The sequence below is a fragment of the Mesoplodon mirus genome (assembly GCF_964341445.2).
Source record: "Mesoplodon mirus genome assembly, chromosome: 2".
In the NCBI taxonomy this organism is placed as follows: domain Eukaryota; kingdom Metazoa; phylum Chordata; class Mammalia; order Artiodactyla; family Ziphiidae; genus Mesoplodon; species Mesoplodon mirus.
In genome coordinates this window covers 182617434-182638443 of record NC_138977.1, presented here as the reverse complement: position 1 = coordinate 182638443, position 21010 = coordinate 182617434, and the positions used below count along the sequence as shown (strand labels likewise).

Below are 21010 nucleotides of genomic sequence, written 5' to 3'. Positions count from 1 at the left end.
CCAGGCAGGATGCCAGCTCTGGGCTACCGACTCCAAGTCCAGTGCTCAGCCCACGTTTGCCTCTCCAGGCCTCAGGAAGGCACCCGTGTCTGGGCGTGGGGCTGGCTAACACCAGAGGGTAGGGGTCACTTCTGCCCTGGGGACCAGCTTGCCTTGGGCAGGACACCCCCCAAGATGTTGCCTCTCGCTGTATTTCTCTTCCCTGGGCTGATTTCAGCCTCTTGGTTGTTGAAACTTGGCTACAGCCCAGACAATTGGTTACAGCTGTTCCGAGCAGAGCTGAGGCTCTGTAGTACCTAGCGGAGGGCAGTGCCCGTAGGCACAAGTGTGGGAGTGATGGAAAGTGGATTTACAAACCGTGGGGTGCGTGCACGGAGGACGGCAGGTGTCCTGGGGAGGGGAGTAGAGAACAGGAAGGGTTTACCCAAAGTTTGTGAATCTCTGGAGGGAATTTAAGAATTATTGTCCTCATTGTGTCTCCTCTCTATGTGCCTCTCCCCGCAACTGGAGAGAGCCCTAGTATGGCCAGAGCCATGCTAGGAGACTGAGGTCTCCCCTCGGGGATCAGCTCCAGAGGGAATCTCAGCTGCCTCCCTTCCCTGCTGGGACCCAGGGGCAGGCAGAGCCCACCCTATACTGGGCTGGCCCTCCTGGGTCAGGAGAAGGCCACATTTATCAAGCGCCCGGTGCCGTAGGCTCTCCCGTGGCTGCCGACGGCCCCATGAAGTGGCAGAGACCGAGGCTCAGAGAGGTTGAGGACGGTGCCCAAGGTCACCCAGGACAGGGATCTGAGTCAGCTGAGTGCTGGGCCTGTCCCTTCCTGCCCCTGCTTGGGATTCTGGGGAGAGGGTAGTGAGGGCCGGGCTTTGCCAGGGAGCAGCTGGCAGGGGAGGAGGCCTGGCCCAGCTCTGAGCCCGTCCGCAGGTTCATCCAGAGGAAAGGCAGCCTCTGCCAGCTTCCTCACAAAGCGCCGGCTGTGCCACTGGAGAAGAGTGTGGGCTGAGCCCTCGAGGAACCCGCACACTGGCTGGGTTTCCAGGGATCCGACAGACCTACTGAAACTGGTTCTTGGCAAGGCTCCCCCTCTGAGACGTGCCAGGAGGGCTGAGGAAGTTCAGCACAGCCGTTCCAGGCCCTGCCAGGCTCTGGCTGAGAGACCCTGACGAGGGGAGTGGTGGGCAAGGCCCCTGGCTGAGGGAGGCCAGACCTGTAGCCTGAGCACGGGGCGCCTCCAGCAGGAGGAAGCTGGGAGCAGAGCCCTGGGAGGCTGAACTGGAATGAGCCTTTCCTATGGGGCTCCCGGAGCATCTCCCCACCAAGGGTGGTGAGGGGGGCAGCTCACACCTGAAGCCTGTACAAGGTCGGATGCAAGGCTCCACGCCGCCTTGCTGGGAATGTGGGGTCAGTCCTGGGCCTGGTGGTGGCTGGGAGCAGGGCCTCGGGGCAGCCTCTAAAGACAAGTGTGATCATCCCCATTTTATAGATGGAGAAACTGAGACCTAGGAAAGGAGGCCACTCTGCTCCTCAGTGGCTTAGGATGTGCACCCAGACCAGTGCAGGTGCAGGCTCAGAATCTTTGTCTCTGTGGCCTTCAGCCTTGACCATCACCTGCCACCTGTTCCCATTTCCTATCCCTAGCTCAGCGCTCTCGCCAGGCTCAGCGCTTGGAGGCCTCTGGGGGAGTCTCCTCATTTCCCAGAGCCCCTGAGCCATGTATGGGGTCAGTGCTCACCAGGGCTCATGGTCCATGTCAGGAATGGGGCCTGCCATGCTCCCAGCCTCTTCAGTCAGGCTCTCTCACACCCACCCTCCAACCCCTGGGGCCCTTGTCAGACCCCCCCCGGCCCCTCGCTCATGTCTGCCTTGGGGTCTCTGCTCATGCACACCCTCAGCACCCCGCATCCCGCCTGTCTGCCTGGCTATCTCCTGCTCATTCTTAGACCCCAGTTCTGATGTTCCCTCTTCCTCTAAATCACCTCTGTTTAGAAGCACCCGGGATCCTGTGGACTTCCATTTCCTGGCTCTCACAGCCCTGCTTAGGGGGCTGGAAGAGTGGTCTGGAAGGCTTCACAGGAGGAAGCAGTGGTTGAGCTGAGGTTGGGAGAGGGCTTCAGAGACGTGGGAGCCGCCTGACCGCAGGCACCTCATGAACAGCGGGGCTGGCCATGCAGCAGTTGCCCTCTGCCTGGCCCAGACTCTGTGCCCCAGAAGCTGGTGGAGGGAGGGCGGCAGGCCCTTGCCTCTCTGCCTGCCAAGTTTGGATTTTATCCTGGGTGGAGAGGAGGGAGGCAGCAAGGGGTTTTCAGCAGAGGAGCCCGTGGTAGGATTTACATGTTTCTAGCCCTCTGGGCAGCTCTGAGACCCTCTAGGGCCTAGAACAGGGTGGGGCACAAACGCAAGAGTGATGGAAGGGTGGATGGATGGATGGATGGACGAGTGGACGGGTAGACAGCAGATGTCCTGGGGACAGAAAATGGAAGAGTAGGAAGGGCTGGGGCCAAGAGGAGGCTGGATGGAATTACCTAAGCTTTGTGAATCTCTAGAGAGAATTTTAGAATTCCTTTCCTCAGTGTCTCTCTTCCCTGACTATGGCCTTCAGTCGCTGTGAGCTGAGGGTGGGGAGCTGAGTGCATGAATTTGGGACCACAGACTGTCCTGGACTGTGTGTCCACCCTCCTTCGCTCAGTGCTCCTTGACCTCTGTTCCAAGCCCAGCATTGGCTCAGGACTGGGGAGAGGGGGTGGTTCCCAGTGAGGATCCGGGCAGAGGCGAGTGTCTTCACATGGTCAGTGGTAGAGGGCCAGGGAGAGAGCCCAAGAGCACTGTGGTTGTGCTGAAGGGAGGATCTGGGACAGCTCACATAGGAGGGGACACCTGAGCTGTTTGTTCCCAAGGGCTAATAAGAATTTTACACAGACTGAACAGGGAAGAGTCCTCCTGTGCACAGGCCAGGCAGCAGGAAAGCAGATGTATTTGGGATGCTCGCACAGTGGGTAAAGCAGAAGTGAAAGGGACAGGGCAGGGGCCTGGGTGGGGAGGAAAGCAGGAGGCAGGCGTCAGGGATGCAGTGCCAGGCTGACTCCTTCCCCTCTTGAGGACCCTCTGCTTATGGGCAGTTCCCCCTGTGTGTTCTCTGCCTGCTCATTTGAGGTCCTAGCAGATGCCTCTGGTCACGATAGGCCTGGTTTCCCATTTCTACCTTCTGTGGGTCAGGGCCAGTCTCCTACTTCGTCCTGGCCCTGGGGGGAAGTCAGTGCCATGGAGACTGAAGCAAAAGAGGTGAGTACCTGGCAAAGCCACATGAGTGAAGTGTGGACTGGATGTGAGGCAATAGGGAATGGTGGGGTCTGTGGAGAATTAGCAAATACATGGGCTATCAAAAGGGCACAAGTGCCACTGAACTCCGTCAGTGTAACCATTTGGGAATTCCGGCCAGGTGCCACGAGATCTGTGGATTCTTTTAAGAGAAGCTGGGAATCCAGATTTTTATATGAAATCTCTGGATTTTAAATAACGAATTTAAAAATGTTTCAAACATCTTACTAGCTCAACAAGAGCATGTGGACCCATGTGGTTCATTGCTGGGCATAAGTGAAGTGAGAGGGAACAGTGGCTCTGTGTCCCCGGACCAACCCAGGCCACTCTCAGGCTGGGCAGAGAGGCCAGGATGCTGTGCTCAGGACCATTGACTGGCCCAACGGGCCCCACCCCTGTGGGCAGGGGCAGCTTTGCTCTCCCACCAAATTCCAGAAGGCAGACAGTTTTTCCTTTCTTGTCAGTATTCTAGCCTCTGCTTACCTCTGCCTGTTGTCCAAATGACCACATCCTTGGGAGCTACTGGTGAAGAAAGACAGGAGAAACACAGGAAGCGAGGAAGCTGGTGGGTGGATAGCATCACACAGGTATCCATGCTCCAGCATGGGTGGAGAGCAGCAGTGTGGCATAGAACATTCTCTGGACCTGGAGCCAGACTGCCTGGGTTTTGTTTGTTTGTTTTTGTTTTTTTTTAATTTTTATTTTATTGGAGTATAGTTGACTTACAATGCTGTGTTAGTTTCAGGTGTACAGCAAAGTGATTAAGTTATACATATACTCATTCTTTTTTAGATTCTTTTCTCATATAGATTATCACAGAATAGAGTTCTCTGTGCTATACATTAGGTCCTTGTTGGTTATCTGTCTTATATGTAGTAGTGTGTGTGTGTTCATCGACCCCCCGCGTTTCCCCTTTGGTAACCATAAGTTCTCGATATCTGTAAGTCTGTTTCTGTTTTGTAAATAAGTTCATTTGTATCTTTTTTTTATTAGATTCCATATATGAGTGATGTCATTTTTTGATATTTGTCTTTCTCTGTCTCACTTCACTTAGTATGATAATATCTAGGTCCATCCATGTTGCTGCAAATGGCATTATTTTGTTCTTTTTTTCACTGAGTAATATTCCATTGTGTGTGTATATATATATATATATATATATATATATATATATATATATATATACACACACGGTATCTTCTTTATCCATTCCTCTGATGATGGACATTTAGGTTGCTTCCATGTCTTGGCTATTGTAAATAGTGCAGCAGTGAACATTGGGGTGTATGTATCCTTTTGGATTATGGTTTTCTGCAGATATATGCCAAGGAGTGGGATTGCTGGATCATATGGTAGTTATGTTTTTTGTTTTTTAAGGAAGCTTCATACTGTTCTCTATAGTGGTTGTACCAATTTACATTCCCAACAGTGTAGGAGGGTTCCCTTTTCTCCACACCCTCTCCAGCATTTATTGTTTGTAGATTTTTTTATACAAATTTGGCTGCTAGCTTAGTCCACAAATTGTTATAATAGTTTTATTTATCTATCTATCTATTTATTTATTTTGGCTGCATTGGGTCTTTGTTGCTGTGCGTGGGCTTTCTCTAATTGCGGTGAGTGGGGGCTACTCTTCGTTGCGGTGCGCAGGCTTCTCATTACAGTGGCTTCTCTTGTTGTGGAGCATGGGCTCTAGGCGTGAGGGCTTCAGTAGTTGTGGTGCATAGGCTTAGTTGCTCCGCGGCATGTGGGATCTTCCTGGACCAGGGACTGAACCTGTGTCCCCTGCATTGGCAGGCAGATTCTTATCCACTGTGCCACCAGGGACGCCCTGTTTGTAGACTTTTTGACGATGGCCATTCTGACCTGTGTGAGGCGATACCACATTGTAGTTTTGATTTGCATTTCTCTGGTATTTAGTGACATTGAGCATCTTTCATGTGCTTTTTTGTCCATCTGTATGTCTTCTTTGAGAAATGTCTATTTAGATCTTCTGCCCATTTTTTGATTGGGTTTTTTTTTTTTTTTTTGAGATAGAGCTGCATGAGCTGTTTATATATTTTGGAGATTAACCCCTTGTTAATCGCTTCATTTGCAAATATTTTCTCCCATTCTGTGGGTTGTCTTTTTGTTTCCTTTATGGTTTCCTTTGCTGTGCAAAAGCCTTTAAGTTTAATTATGGCCCATTTGTTTATTTCCGTTTTTATTTTCATTACTCTAGGAGGTGGCTCATAAAAGATATTGCTGCGATTTATGTAAAAGAGTGTTCTATGTTTTCCTCTAAGAGTTTTATAGTGTCCGGCCTTACATTTAGGTCTTTGATCCATTTCGAGTTTATTTTTGTGTATGGTGTTAGAGAATGTTCTAATTTCATTGTTTTACATGTAGCTTTCCTGTTTTCCCAGCACCACTTTTTTTTTGAGCATGATATTTGCATTATTTTATTGATTTAAAAATAATGAAAGCAAATTTATTGGAAGAGAATTATTTTATTTACATTTAAAAGAAAAAAATTGGCTATGTTGACAGACAATATTTAAAAACCTATTTCAGAGATCAATATTTACAGCACTTTCTTTAAAATAAAACATTAACAAATCACCAACTAAATCATAAGGAATAAGCACAATTTTGTAAGCTTTTTTGGTAAGGCAAAATGCATATTATGGATAAAAGATTAACTGTGACAATAAGCTATTATTTCCTACCCTAAATGCATGCTCAGCATCCGAGTACAGGATAGCATGAAGAGCATCCAATAACAGATATCAGCCAAAACTTCAAAATTACATTAAAGATTTTGTTTTTACTTATAATTAGACATGACAATGAATTCACTGCCTTCAAGATATTTATTGAAGTTGGGGCTTCCCTGGTGGCGCAGTGGTTGAGAGTCCGCCTGCCGATGCAGGGGACGCGGGTTCGTGTCCCGGTCCGGGGGATCCTGCGTGCCGCAGAGCGGCTGGGCCTGTGGGCTGTGGCCGCTGGGCCTGCGTGTCCGGAGCCTGTGCTCCACAACGGGAGAGGCCACAACGGTGAGAGGCCCGCGTACCGCAAAAAAAAAAAAAAGATACTGAAGTTGGTCTTCTAAATATTTAGAAACAGTTAATTTTCTTAGAACATGGATTTTTTTAAATGGTTATCAAAATTCACATATTAAGCTTATAATGGTGCCAGGAGTATACTCTTTCTACCTTTTAATTTTATTTTTTACTAATTGTGAAAATGAAAATAGAAATATTCTAATACTGATTACATAGTATTATGTATTTACTAATTATATATGTATTGTGTATGTACTATGTATTATGTATGTACTAATTACATAGTATTGATACTTAGTATTTTCTAAGTTTGGAGGGAAAATCCATTCTTTTTGGGTCAAGGACTTACTCAGCTACAGTCCTGTGTTTCAGGCATGAAGTGCTCAGGCATTTTATTTTATTTTATTTTTATTTATTTATTTTTACAACTTTATTGGAGTATAATTGCTTCACAATGGTGTGTTAGTTTCCGCTTTATAACAAAGTGAATCAGTCATACACATACATCTGTTCCCATATCCCTTCCCTCTTGCGTCTCTCTCCCTCCCACCCTCCCTATCCCACCCCTCTAGGCGGTCACAAAGCACCGAGCTGATCTCCCTGTGCTATGTGGCTGCTTCCCACTAGCTATCTACCATACGTTTGGTAGTGTATATATGTCCATGCCTCTCTCTCGCTTTGTTACAGCTTACCCTTCCCCCTCCCCATATCCTCAAGCCCATTCTCAAGTAGGTCTGTGTCTTTATTCCTGTTTTACCCCTAGGTTCTTCATGACATTTTTTTTATCTTAAATTCCATATATATGTGTTAGCATACGGTATTTGTCTTTCTCTTTCTGACTTACTTCACTCTGTATGACAGACTCTAGGTCTATCCACCTCATTACAAACAGCTCAATTTCGTTTCTTTTTATGGCTGAGTAATATTCCATTGTATATATATGCCACATCTTCTTTATCCATTCATCCGATGATGAACACTTAGGTTGTTTCCATCTCTGGTCTATTGTAAATAGAGCTGCAATGAACATTTTGGTACATGACTCTTTTTGAATTATGGTTTTCTCAGGGTATATGCCCAGTAGTGGGATTGCTGGGTCATATGGTAGTTCTATGTGTAGTTTTTTAAGGAACCTCCATACCGTTCTCCATAGCGGCTGTACCAATTCACATTCCCACCAGCAGTGCAAGAGTGTTCCCTTTTCTCCACACCCTCTCCAGCATTTATTGTTTCTAGATTTTTTGATGATGGCCATTCTGACTGGTGTGAGATGATATCTCATTGTAGTTTTGATTTGCATTTCTCTAATGATTAATGATGTTGAGCATTCTTTCATGTGTTTGTTGGCAGTCTGTATATCTTCTGTGGATAAATGTCTCTTTAGGTCTTCTGCCCATTTTTGGATTGGGTTGTTTGTTTTTTTTGTTATTGAGCTGCATGAGCTGCTTATAAATTTTGGAGATTAATCCTTTGTCAGTTGCTTCATTTGCAAATATTTTCTCCCATTCTGAGGGTTGTCTTTTTGTCTTATGGTTTCCTTTGCTGTGCAAAAGCTTTGAAGTTTCATTAGGTCTCATGTGTTTATTTTTGTCTTTATTTCCATTTCTCTAGGAGGTGGGTCAAAAAGGATCTTGCTGTGATTTATGTCACAGAGTGTTCTGCCTATGTTTTCCTCTAAGAGTTTGATAGTTTCTGGCCTTACATTTAGGTCTTTAATCCATTTTGAGCTTATTTTTGTGTATGGTATTAGGGAGTGATCTAATCTCATACTTTTACATGTCCCTATCCAGTTTTCCCAGCACCACTTATTGAAGAGGCTGTCCTTTCTCCACTGTACATTCCTGCCTCCTTTATCAAAGATAAGGTGACCATATGTGTGTGGGTTTATCTCTGGGCTTTCTATCCTGTTCCATTGATTTATCTTTCTGTTTTTGTGCCAGTACCATACTGTGTTGATTACTGTAGCTTTGTAGTATAGTCTGAAGTCAGGGAGCCTGATTCCTCCAGCTCCGTTTTTCCTTCTCAAGATTGCTTTGGCTATTCGGGGTCTTTTGTGTTTCCATACAAATTGTGAAACTTTTTGTTCTAGTTCTGTGAAAAATGCCAGTGGTAGTTGGTAGGGATTGCATTGAATCTGTAGATGGCTTTGGGTAGTAGAGTCATTTTCACAATGTTGATTCTTCCAATCCAAGAACATGGTATATCTCTCCATCTATTTGTATCATCTTTAATTTCTTTCCTCAGTGTCTTATAATTTTCTGCATGCAGGCCTTTTGTCTCCTTAGGTAGGTTTATTCCTAGATATTTTATTCTTTTTGTTGCAATGGTAAATGGGAGTGTTTCCTTAATTTCTCTTTCAGATTTTTCATCATTAGTGTATAGGAATGCAAGAGATTTCTGTGCATTAATTTTTTTTTTTTTTTTTTTTTTTTTTTTTTTGCGGTATGCGGGCCTCTCACTGTTGTGGCCTCCCCCGTTGCGGAGCACAGGCTCCGGATGCGCAGGCCCAGCGGCCATGGCTCACGGGCCCAGCCGCTCCGCGGCATATGGGATCCTCCCAGACCGGGGCACGAACCCGTATCCCCTGCATCGGCAGGCGGACTCTCAACCACTGCGCCACCAGGGAGGCCCTGTGCATTAATTTTGTATCCTGCTACTTTACCAAATTCATTGATTAGCTCTAGTAGTTTTCTGGTAGCATCTTTAGGATTCTCTATGTATAGTATCATGTCATCTGCAAACAGTGACAGCTTTACTTCTTCTTTTCCGATTTGGATTTCTTTTATTTCCTTTTCTTCTCTGATTGCTGTGGCTAAAACTTCGAAAACTATGTTGAATAAGATTGGTGAGAGTGGGCAACCTTGTTTTGTTCCTGATCTTAGTGGAAATGGTTTCAGTTTTTCACCATTGAGGACGATGTTGGCTGTGGGTTTGTCATATATGGCCTTTATTATGTTGAGGAAAGTTCCCTCTACGCCTACTATCTGCAGGGTTTTTATCATAAATGGGTGTTGAATTTTGTCGAAAGCTTTCTCTGCATCTATTGAGATGATCATATGGTTTTTCTCCTTCAATTTGTTAATATGGTGTATCACGTTGATTGATTTGCATATATTGAAGAATCCTTGCATTCCTGGGATAAACCCCACTTGATCCTTTTAATGTGCTGTTGGATTCTGTTTGCTAGTATTTTGTTGAGGATTTTTGCATCTATGTTCATCAGTGATATTGGCCTGTAGTTTTCTTTCTTTGTGACATCCTTGTCTGGTTTTGGTATCAAGGTGATGGTGGCCTCGTAGAATGAGTTTGGGAGTGTTCCTCCCTCTGCTATATTTTGGAAGAGTTTGAGAAGGATAGGTGTCAGCTCTTCTCTAAATGTTTGGTAGAATTCGCCTGTGAAGCCATCTGGTCCTGGGCTTTTGTTTGTTGGAAGATTTTTAATCAGTTTCAATTTCAGTCCTTGTGATTGGTCTGTTCATATTTTCTATTTCTTCCTGATTCAGTCTTGGCAGGTTGTGTATTTCTAAGAATTTGTCCATTTCTTCCAGGTTGTCCATTTTATTGGCATAGAGTTGCTTGTAGTAATCTCTCATGATCTTTTGTATTTCTGCAGTGTCAGTTGTTACTTCTCCTTTTTCATTTCTAATTCTATTGATTTGAGTCTTCTCCCTTTTTTTCTTGATGAGTCTGGCTAATGGTTTATCAATTTCGTTTATCTTCTCAAAGAACCAGCTTTTAGTTTTATTGATCTTTGCTATCATTTCCTTCATTTCTTTTTCATTTATTTTTGATTTGATTTTTATGATTTCTTTCCTTCTGCTAACTTTGGGGTTTTTTTGTTCTTCTTTCTCTAATTGCTTTAGGTGCAAGGTTAGGTTGTTTATTCGAGATGTTTCCTGTTTCTTAAGGTGGGATTGTATTGCTATAAACTTCCCTCTTAGAACTGCTTTTGCTGCATCCCATAGGTTTTGGGTCGTCATGTCTCCATTGTCATTTGTTTCTAGGTATTTTTTAATTTCCTCTTTGATTTCTTCAGTGATCACTTCGTTATTGAGTAGTGTATTGTTTAGCCTCCATGTGTTTGTATTTTTTACAGATCTTTTCCTGTAATTGATATCTAGTCTCATAGCGTTGTGGTCGGAAAAGATGCTTGATACAATTTCAATTTTCTTAAATTTACCAAGGCTTGATTTGTGACCCAAGATATGATCTATCCTGGAGAATGTTCCATGAGCACTTGAGAAAAATGTGTATTCTGTTGTTTTTGGATGGGATGTCCTATAAATATCAACTAAGTCCATCCTGTTTAATGTGTCATTTAAAGCTTGTGTTTCCTTATTTATTTTCATTTTGGATGATCTGTGCATTGGTGAAAGTGGGGCGGTAAAGTCCCCTACTATGAATGTGTTACTGTCCATTTCTCCTTTTATGGCTGTTAGTATTTGCCTTATGTATTGAGGTGCTCCTATGTTGGGTGCCTAAGTATTTACAATTGTTATATCTTCTTCTTGGATCGATCCCTTGATCATTATGTAGTGTCCTTGTTTGTCTCTTCTAATAGTCTTTATTTTAAAGTCAATTTTGTCTGATATGAGAATTGCTACTCCATCTTTCTTTGGATTTCCATTTGCATGGAATATCTTTTTCCATCCCCTTACTTGCAGTCTGTATGTGTCTCTAGGTCTGAAATGGGTCTCCTGTAGACAGCATATATATGGGTCTTGTTTTTGTATCCATTCAGCCAATCTGTGTCTTTTGGTGGGAGCATTTACATTTAAGATAATTATCGATATGTATGTTCCTGTTCCCATTTTCTTAATTGTTTTGTGTTCGTTATTGTAGGTCTTTTCCTTCTGTTGTGTTTCTTGCCTAGAGAAGTTCCTTTAGCATTTGTTGTAAAGCTGGTTTGGTGGTGCTGAACTCTCTCAGCTTTTGCTTGTCTGTAAAGGTTTTAATTTCTCCATCAAATCTGAATGAGATCCTTGCTGGGTAGAGTAATCTTGGTTGTAGCTTTTTCTCCTTCATCACTTCAAATATGTCCTGCCAGTCCCTTCTGGCTTGCAGAGTTTCTGCTGAAAGATCAGCTGTTAACCTTATGGGGATTCCCTTGTGTGTTATTTGTTGTTTTTCCCTTGCTGCTTTTAATATATTTTCTTTGTATTTAACTTTTGACAGTTTGATTAATATGTGTCTTGGCATATTTCTCCTTGGATTTATTCTGTATGGGACTCTCTGCCTCCTGGACTTGATTAACTATTTCCTTTCCCATATTAGGGAAGTTTTCAACTATAATCTCTTCAAATATTTTCTCAGTCCCTTTCTTTTTCTCTTCTTCTTCTGGAACCCCTATAATTTGAATGTTGGTGAGTTTAATGTTGTCCCAGAGGTCTCTGAGACTGTCCTGAGTTCTTTTCATTCTTTTTTCTTTCTTCTGCTCTGCAGTAGTTATTTCCACTATTTTATCTTCCACGTCACTTCTCCGTTCTTCTGCCTCAGTTATTCTGCTACTGATCCCATCTAGAGTATTTTTAATTTCATTTATTGTGTTTTTCATTGTTGCTTGTTTCATCTTTAGTTCTTCTTGGTCCTTGTTAACTGTTTCTTGCATTTTGTCTATTCTATTTCCAAGATTTTGGATCATCTTTACTATCATTATTCTGAATTCTTTTTCAGGTAGACTGCCTATTTCCTCTTCATTTGTTAGGTCTGGTGGGTTTTTATCTTGCTCCTTCTCCTGCTGTGTGTTTTTCTGTCTTCTCATTTTGCTTATGTTACTGTGTTTGGGGTCTCCTTTTTGCAGGCTGCAGGTTCATAGTTCCTGTTGTTTTTGATGTCTGTCCCCAGTGGCTAAGGTTGGTTCAGTGGGTTGTGTAGCCTTCCTGGTGGAGGGGACTAGTGCCTGTGTTCTGGTGGATGAGGCTGGATTTTGTCTTTCTGGTGGGCAGGTCCACGTCTGGTGGTGTGTTTTCGGGTGTCTGTGTACTTATTATGATTTAGGCAGCCTCTCTGCTAATGGGTGAGGTTGTGTTCCTGTCTTGCTAGTTGTTTGGCATAGGTTGTCCAGCACTGTAGCTTGCTGGTCGTTGAGTGAAGCTGGGTGCTGGTGTTGAGATAGAGATCTCTGGGAGATTTTCACCGTTTGATATTATGTGGAGCTGGGAGCTCTCTTGTGGACCAGTGTCCTGAATTTGGCTCTCCCACCTCAGTGGCACAGCACTGACTCCTGGCTGCAGCACCAAGAGCCTTTCATCCACACAGCTCCTCAATTTGGGATGATTCGTTGTCTATTCATGTATTCCACAGATGCAGGGTACATCAAGTTGATTGTGGAGCTTTAATCCACTGCTTCTGAGGCTGCTGGGAGAGGTTTCCCTTTCTCTTCTTTGTTCTCACAGCACCCGGGCTTCAGCTTTGGATTTGGCCCCGCCTCTGTGTGTAGGTCGCTGGAGGGCGTCTGTTCTTCGCTCAGACAGGATGGGGTTAAAGGAGCAGCCACTTCGGGGACTGTGGCTCACTCAGGGCAGGGGGAGGGAGGGGTGTGATTGCGGTGCAAGCCTGTGGCGGCAGAGGCCGGCGTGACGTTGCACCAGCCTGAGGTGCGCTGTGCGCTCTCCCGGGGAAGCCATCCCTGGATACCGGGACCCCAGCAGTGGTGGGCTGCACAGGCTTTTGGAAGGGGGGCGTGGACAGTGACCTGCGCTCGCACACAGGCCTCTTGGCGCCGGCAGCAGCAGCCCCAGCGTCCCACACCCGTCTCTGGGGTCTGCGCTTTTAGCCGCGGCTCGCGCCCGTCTCTGGAGCTCCTTTAAGCAGTGCTCTTAGTCCCCTCTCCTCGCGCACCAGGAAACAAATAGGGAAGAAAAAGGCTCTTGCCTCTTTGGCAGGTCCAGACTTTTTCCCGGACTCCCTCCCGGCCAGCCGTGGCACACTAACTCCCTGCAGGCTGTGTTCATGCCGCCAACCCCAGTCCTCTCCCTGCACTCCGACCTGAAGCCGGAGCCTCAGCTCCCAGCCCCGCCCGCCCTGGCGGGCGAGCAGACAAGCCTCTCGGGCTGGTGAGTGCCGGTCGGCACCCATCCTCTGTGCGGAAATCTCTCTGCTTTGCCCTCCGCACCCCTGTTGCTGTGCTCTCCTCTGCGACTCCGAAGCTTCCCTCTCCGCCATCCGCAGTCTCTGCCGTGAAGGGGCTTCCTAGAATGTGGAAACCTTTCCTCCTTCACGGTTCCCTCCCACTGGTGCAGGCCCCGTCCCTATCCTTTTGTCTCTGTTTATTCTTTTTTCTTTTGCCCTACCCAGGTATGTGGGGAGTTTCTTGCCTTTTGGGAGATCTGAGGTCTTCTGCCAGCCTTCAGCAGGTGTTCTGTAGGGGTTGTTCCACATGTAGATGTATTTCTGGTGTATCTGTGGGCAGGAAGGTGATCTCCATGTCTTACTCTTCCGCCATCTTCCCCGGAAGTCCGCTCAGGCATTTTAGATTTTCTTTTTTCTTTTTTTTTTTTTTTGCAGTATGCGGGCCCCTCACCACCGTGGCCTCTCCCGCCATGGAGCACAGGCTCCGGATGCACAGGCCCAGCGGCCATGGCTCACGGGCCCAGCCACTCCATGGCATGTGGGATCTTCCCGGACCGGGGCACGAATCTGTGTCCCCTGCATCGGCAGGCGGACTCCCAACCAGTGCGCCACCAGGGAAGCCCTAGATTTTCTAGTAAACATTAGTGTAACTCTAAAATAACATGACATGACCAACACCACTTATTGAAGAACCTGTCTTTTCTCCATTGTACAGTCTTGCCTCTGTTGTCATAGATTAATTGACCATAGGTGTGTGTGTTTATTTTTGGGCTCTCTCTCCTGTTCCATTGATCTATACTTCTTTTTTGTGCCAGTACCATACTGTTTTGATTACTGTAGCTTTGTAGTATAGTCTGAAGTCAGGGAGTTTGATTCCTCGAGCTCTGTTTTTCTTTCTCAGGATTGCTTTGACTATTCAGGGTCTTTTGTGTTTCCACATAAATTTTAAGATTTTTTGTTCTAGTTCTGTGAAAAATGCCACTGGTAATTTGATAGGGACTGCATTGAATCTGTAGATTGCCTTGGGTAGTATAGTCATTTTGACAATATTGATTCTTCTAATCCAAGAACGTGGTATATCCTTCCATCTATTTGTGTCATCTCCAATTTCTTTCATCAGAGTATTATAGTTTTCAGAGTAGAGGCTTTTGTCTCCTTAGGTAGGTTTATTCCTAGGTATTTTATTCTTTTTGATGCAATGGTAAATGGGATTGTTTCCTTAATTTCTCTTTCTGATATTCCATTTTAGTGTATACAAATGCAAGAGATTTCTGTGTGTTAATTTTGTATCCTGCAACTTTACTGAATTCATTGATGAGCTCTAGTAGTTTTCTGGTAGTATCTTTGGGATTTTCTATGTATAATATCGTGTTATCTGCAGACAGTGATGGTTTTACTTCTTCTTTTCCAATTTGGGTTCCTTCTATTTCTTGGACTTCCAAAACTACGTTGAACAAAAGTTGTGACAGTGGACATTCTTGCCTTGTTCCTGATCTTAGAGGGAATGCTTTCAGCTTTTCACCATTGAGAATGATGTTAGCTGTGGGTTTGTCATATATGGCCTTTATTATGTTGAGGTAAGTTCCCTCTGTTCGCACTTTCTGGAGAGCTTTTATGGGTGTTGAATTTTGTTAAAAGCCTTTTCTGCATCTACTGAGATGATCATATGGTTTTTATTCTTCAGTTTGTTAATGTGTATCACACTGATTGATTTGCAGATATTGAAGAATCCTTGCATTTCCTGGGATAAATCCCACTTGATCCTGGTGTATGATCTTTTTAATATATTTTTGGATTTGGTTTGCTACTATTTTGTTGAATATTTTTGCATCTATGTTCATCAGTGATACTGGCCTGTAATTTTCTTTTTATGATGTCTTTGCCTGGTTTTGGTCTCAGGGAGATGGTGGCCTCATATAAAGAGCTTGGGGGAGTATTCCTTCCTCTGCAGTTTTTTGGAAGAGTTTGAGAAAGATAGGTGTTAACTTTTCTCTAAATGTTTGATAGAATACACCTGTGAAGCCATCTGGTCCTGGACTTTTGTTGGAAGTATTTTAATCACTATTTCAATTTCATTACTTCTGATTGGTCCATTCATATTTTCTATTTCTTCCTGGTTCAGTCTTGGGAGATTGTACCTTTTTAAGAATTTGTCCATTTCTTCTAGATTGTCCATTTTATTGGCATATCGTTGCTTATAGTAGTCTCTTATGATCCTTTGTATTTCTGTGGTGTCAGTTGTAATTTCTCCCTTTTCATTTCTAATTTTATTGAGTCCTCTCCCTCTTTTTCTTGATGAGTCTGGCTAAAGGTTTATCAATTTTGTTTTTCTTCTCAAAGAACCAGCTTTTAGTTTCATTGATCTTTGCTATTGTTTTCTTCGTCTCTACTTATTTCTGCTCTGATCTTTATGATTTCTTTCATTCTACTAACTTTGGGTTTTGTTTGTTCTTCTTTCTTTAGTTGCTTTAGGTGTAAGTTTAGGTTATTTGAGATTTTTCTTGTTTCCCGAGGTAAGATTGTATTGCTATAAACTTCCCTCTTAGAACTGCTTTTGCTGCATCCTATGAGTTTTGGACCATCATGTTTTCATTGTCATTTGTCTCTAGGCATTTTTAAGTTTCTTCTTTGATTTCTTCAGTGATCCCTTGGTTGTTTAGTAACATATTGTTTAGCCTCTATGTGTTTGTGGTTTTTACAGTTTTTATCCTGTAATTGATTTCTAATAGCATTATGGTCAGAAAAGATGCTTGATATGATTTCAGTATTCTTAAATTCACTGACTTGTGGCCCAAGATGTGGTCTATCCAGGAGAATGTTCCATGTAGACTGCCTGGGTTTGAACCTTCACCCTGCCACATGCTGAGTGAACTTGGGCACATTCTGAAGCCCGCTGCCTCTCAGTTTGTTCATCTGGAAATTGGGAATGATGATGATGGTGATGATGATAACAATAATGGTAATATTTCCTAAGTTATGCAGCTGTCTGAGGATCAAATATGTTGATACATGTAAAGTGCTTAGAACATCACCTGGCACCATGGGTGCCATGTCTCGGCCAGTTCAGCACACTTTCCTTGTGCACATGTATATGCATGCACACACACACATATGCACACACAAGTCCACATGCATGTGTATGCATGAACACTCACACACTCACACACACATGCAGCCACAAACTTCTCCCCAAAGCATTGATGGTGTCACTGGGTGCCTTCCTTGTGGGCATGTTTTCTAGAAGGGAGATATCTCATCCCCCAGGTTCTATATACTTTGTCTTTAGGTCGAGCAGCATGAGAAGGAACATTGACTGAGTCCTGATCTATGTCAGGCACTGTCTTAGGGACTGATGTATCTTATTTCAAAACAGCCATTGTGTGTGGGAAGCTGCAGTAGGCAGCCGTCCGTCCTGCCACCCTCTCACCTGGCTGGCTCAGCACTCAGGTCTTGGGAGTCCACCTGCCTGGGCTGCATCCCTCTGGGAGGACAGAACTGCCTGGACAGAATGGAGCTTTGATGTCATGCTCTGGCCCACCCCACAGCCGCCCTGCGGGGATGGTCTCTGAGTCAGAGATAGGGAGATGGCAGATGGCGGGCATTCCAGAGTCCTTGTAGAGCTTAGGGCTGGGAGAAGTCTGTTTCTCCTTCACTATCACTGTGAGTTAGGGAGCTTCATGGATCTCCACTCCTTCCTTCCTTTGCCTGGGCTGCCAGGAACCTCTTTGCCCAGTTGTATATTTAGTTGTCACAGGTTTTCTGGGTCAAAAGTTCCTTTACCTTCTTGCTCTCTCCCTCTGTCCCTCATTTGCTTTCTTGTCCTGTATTAAATGTTTTGGATATTTTGCTTCCTAATTTTTTTTTTTTTTGCAAATGTTATTGAAATATAGCAAACAGAAAGGTGAACAGATCACAGGTTTCACAAGTGTGTAGTTTAATGATTTTTCTCAAAGTGAACAAAGCTGGGTAAGCAGTGCGCAGGTCCAGAATCCGAGTATTACCAGCACCCCCGGGTCCCCTCAGGCTCCTTCCAGTCACTGACCCACCAAGGTAACTTATGTTCTGACCTGGTTTTGCACTTTACATAAATGGAGTCATGCAGTGTACACTCTGGGTCTGGCTTCTGCTAGCAATTATGGTTTTTTTTTTTTCACTTAAAAATTTTTTGGTAAAAATAGGTCTGACATAAAATTTTAACTTTTTTTTTTTTTTTTTTTTTTTTTTTGCGGTACACGGGCCTCTCACTGTTGTGGCCTCTCCCGTTGCGGAGCACAGGCTCCGGACATGCAGGCTCAGCAGCCATGGCTCACGGGCCCAGCCGCTCCGTGGCATGTGGGATCTTCCCAGACCGGGGCACGAACCCGTATCCCCTGCATCGGCAAGCGGACTCTCAACCACTGCGCCACCCGGGAAGCCCAAAATTTTAACCATTTTTAAGTGTACAGTTCAGTGGCATTAAGTATACTCGTCATGTGCAATCATCACCATCATTCATCTCCAGAACTCTTTTCATCTTGTAAAACAGACTCTGTACCCATTAAACAATAACTGTTCATTCCATTGTCCTCCAATCCCTGGCAACCACCATTCTACCTTCCATCTCTATGAATTTGATTATTCTAAGTACCCATATAAGTGGAATCATACAGTATCTTACTTGTTTTAGTGGACTGGCTTATTTCACTCGGCAAAATGTCCTCAAGGTTTGTCCATGTTATAGCATGTGTCAGAATTTCCTTCTTTTTATGGCTGAATAATATTCTGTTGTATGTATGTATCACATTTTGTTTACCCATCTATCCACTGATGGACACTTGGGTTGCTTCCGCCATTTGGATGTTGTGAATACTACTACTGTGAACATGGGTGTACATATATCTGCTCAAGTCTCTGCTTTCACTTCTTTTGGGTCTATAGAATTACTGGATCATATGGTAACTCTGTTTTAAATTTTTTGAGGTGCCTCCATACTGTTTCCCACAGTGGCTGCACCATTTTACATTCCCATGAACAGGGCACAAGGGTTCCAATTTCTTGACATCCTCACCAACACATTTTCTGTTTTTCAGATAGTAACCGTCCTCATGGGTGTGAGGTGGTTTTGATTTGCATTTCACTAATGATCAGTGATGCTGAGTTGTGATTCTGCTTTCACATCCTCTGTCGTCTTTTTGCCTGAGGTGTCCCATCTGTTGTCATTGCTGTCCCATGCTCCACGGTATGAGTAGACCATGACGATCCCGCTCATTCTGCCACTCATGGGCATTAGGTAGTTTCCCATTTGGAGGGATTGCAAGGGAGTGCCACTAAGAACATTCTAGAGTGCGTCTTTCGGTGGACATAGTGTTGGGTTTTTAAATGCAAGCCACTTCCATTTGGAGGTTAGTGTTGCATAAATAAACCAATCAATAAAATGCATAATGCATGCTCCCTGAGGGCCCTCCATGAGGGTCCTCAGGCTTGAACAAGCTCCACAGGCCAGGCCAGGCCCCTGCCCGCTATGCCCTCCTGCCCTGTTGCAGCCGCCTGGTGCCTGCCCTCCCAGTTTCTAACCTGCTCCCTCACGGGGAAGCCACCCTTGGCCCTGACAGCAGCCCCTGCCCTCTGTTGTCCCCAGCGCCCTCCCCCACCGCCAAGCTGGCTAGCTGAGGGTGTGACCAGCTCCTCTCTGTGCCCAGGGGTCTTTGGGCAGCGCCTGGAGGACACAGTCCACCACGAGCGGAAGTATGGCCCGCGCCTGGCACCCCTGCTGGTGGAGCAGTGTGTGGACTTCATCCGGGAGCGCGGGCTCACCGAGGAGGGCCTCTTCCGCATGCCTGGCCAGGCCAACCTGGTGAGGGACCTGCAGGATTCCTTCGACTGTGGGGAGAAGCCACTGTTTGACAGGTGAGCTCCTGGGAGGGGTGCAGATAGGGCCACCTGTCCATTCCCCTGCATAGCCTCCTCTCAGGATGCCCGCTGAGAGGCATGGGTGCAGGATGGAGGATGGGATGGCGTCCTACACTGGCACGTGCCCAGCCAGCCCTCCCAGTGGGTGGAGTGCGGGGCACAGAATCACTGCAGCACTCCGGCATCTCCCTTAGGGGTGGATCCTGCCACCTCCACGTGGGCTATATCCACTGTGGATGCCCGTAAGCCCACCCCAGCAGGAGCAGGGAAAGGCCTCTGCTGGCACCATCCAGGACTCCAGGCCTTCTGCATGGTCTGTCTCTTGGCTCTGCTTTCTTGGGATGACTTGCCCCCCAGGCTCCTTTGGTGCCAAGATGGAGGTGTGGCTCCAGCCCCACATTCTCACAGGTTTTGGGGGCGGGGGAGCAAGTCTCCTCCACCTGTCCTGGGCCAGTGCCCATCCTACCCCATCACTGGGGCTTACTGGGTCCTGGGCTCCACCCCGGGATAGTCAGCCTCACTTAGAGCCCAGGGGCTAAGAACGGGGGAGAGGTAGCTGTTTGGGGGCCTCTTCTCTCTGATGGTATCTCCATTATGGGGCAGTTTTTCATAGAAAATGCTTTTTGTATCAAGCCAGCTCTGGCCCCCATGGAGCTTCTGCCCATTCTTCTCAGATCTGCCTTCACAGACGAGGGCCCCTCTGTTGCAGGATAGGTCCACAGGTTTCTGCTGGCAGCCCTGGCGTTTTCAGATCTTTTCCTCTCGGGGCAGGACACTTCCAGTCCCTCCAGCATCTGCCCAGACCCATCACCACAGCCAGGAGAGTCTGTCAATTCCTTTTTCACATGTGGAGCCTGGGACTGATCACCACTCCCCAGAGGGGGTCTGCCCAGGAGGGCACAGGGGTTCCTTCATCTGGAGCCTTGTGAATTTCCATCTGATACTCTGAGCTTATGGTTCATTATAATCTCAGTGAGCTTGGGGTCCACTCTGAACCTCTGCCAGCCAAGCCTCTTCCATCCTGTGCCTGTGTGGCTGTGGGTCAGGGTTGGAGATTGCTTCAAATAATGCTTCTCTGTGGTTCCTGGAAACTTGCTCTTGACATTGAGGTTTTTTAGAGAAGGGACCACGGCCCCACACCTTGAGCACTCCCCTGGCTGTGGGTGACCACGGCCTCTCCTTTCTCTGCTCCCCCTGTCACTGGGAAGGTGCTGAGGAGCTGAGTGTGGTGTGCTGGTGGGAAATCTGAGGGAAGTGATGTGATCGGTAGCCAGAGGGACCCTCGGTTCCAGAACCAAGGAGAGGATTCTGGGGACAGGTATGGGGTTGGGTGTCCTCCTTACAATAGGGTGTGAGAGCAGGTGAGTGCACCTGGGAGGGCATGAGGGAGAAGAGAGGAAAGGGGACAACCTGAGAAGCCCCATCTTGGAGGATAGGCTGGAGGTGATCCCAGGAAGAGGAGTAGAAGTGTCCCGAGGGAGAGACAGGAGCCCAGGGAAGGCCTGCCCCACACTGCTGAGAGGTCGGGAGTCAGGGCTGCAATGTGGGGGTGTCGGAGGGGCTCTGCCTCTCCAGTGGGTATTCAACAGGTGGGCCACAAGGGGAGAGGATCCAGGCTGAGGCCTTCAGGAACCGCAGCTTGCACTGAGCATGTGTGCAGGGCGGGCAAAGCCGAGGAAGGCACTCCAGGGAGC

At 46.0% G+C, this 21010-nt stretch overlaps 1 protein-coding gene across 4 annotated transcripts in view; it reads left to right on the top strand.

Annotated features, from left to right (window-relative positions):
* The window catches only part of ARHGAP22 (Rho GTPase activating protein 22), a 166799-nt gene that overhangs the window by 131444 nt on the left and 14345 nt on the right, over positions 1–21010 (top strand). For all 4 annotated transcript variants that reach the window (XM_082606984.1, XM_082606983.1, XM_082606982.1 and 1 more), the window contains one exon: positions 19106–19313. In XM_082606984.1, the coding sequence (XP_082463110.1) occupies positions 19106–19313 (208 nt within the window). The remainder of the gene's footprint in view (positions 1–19105; positions 19314–21010) is intronic.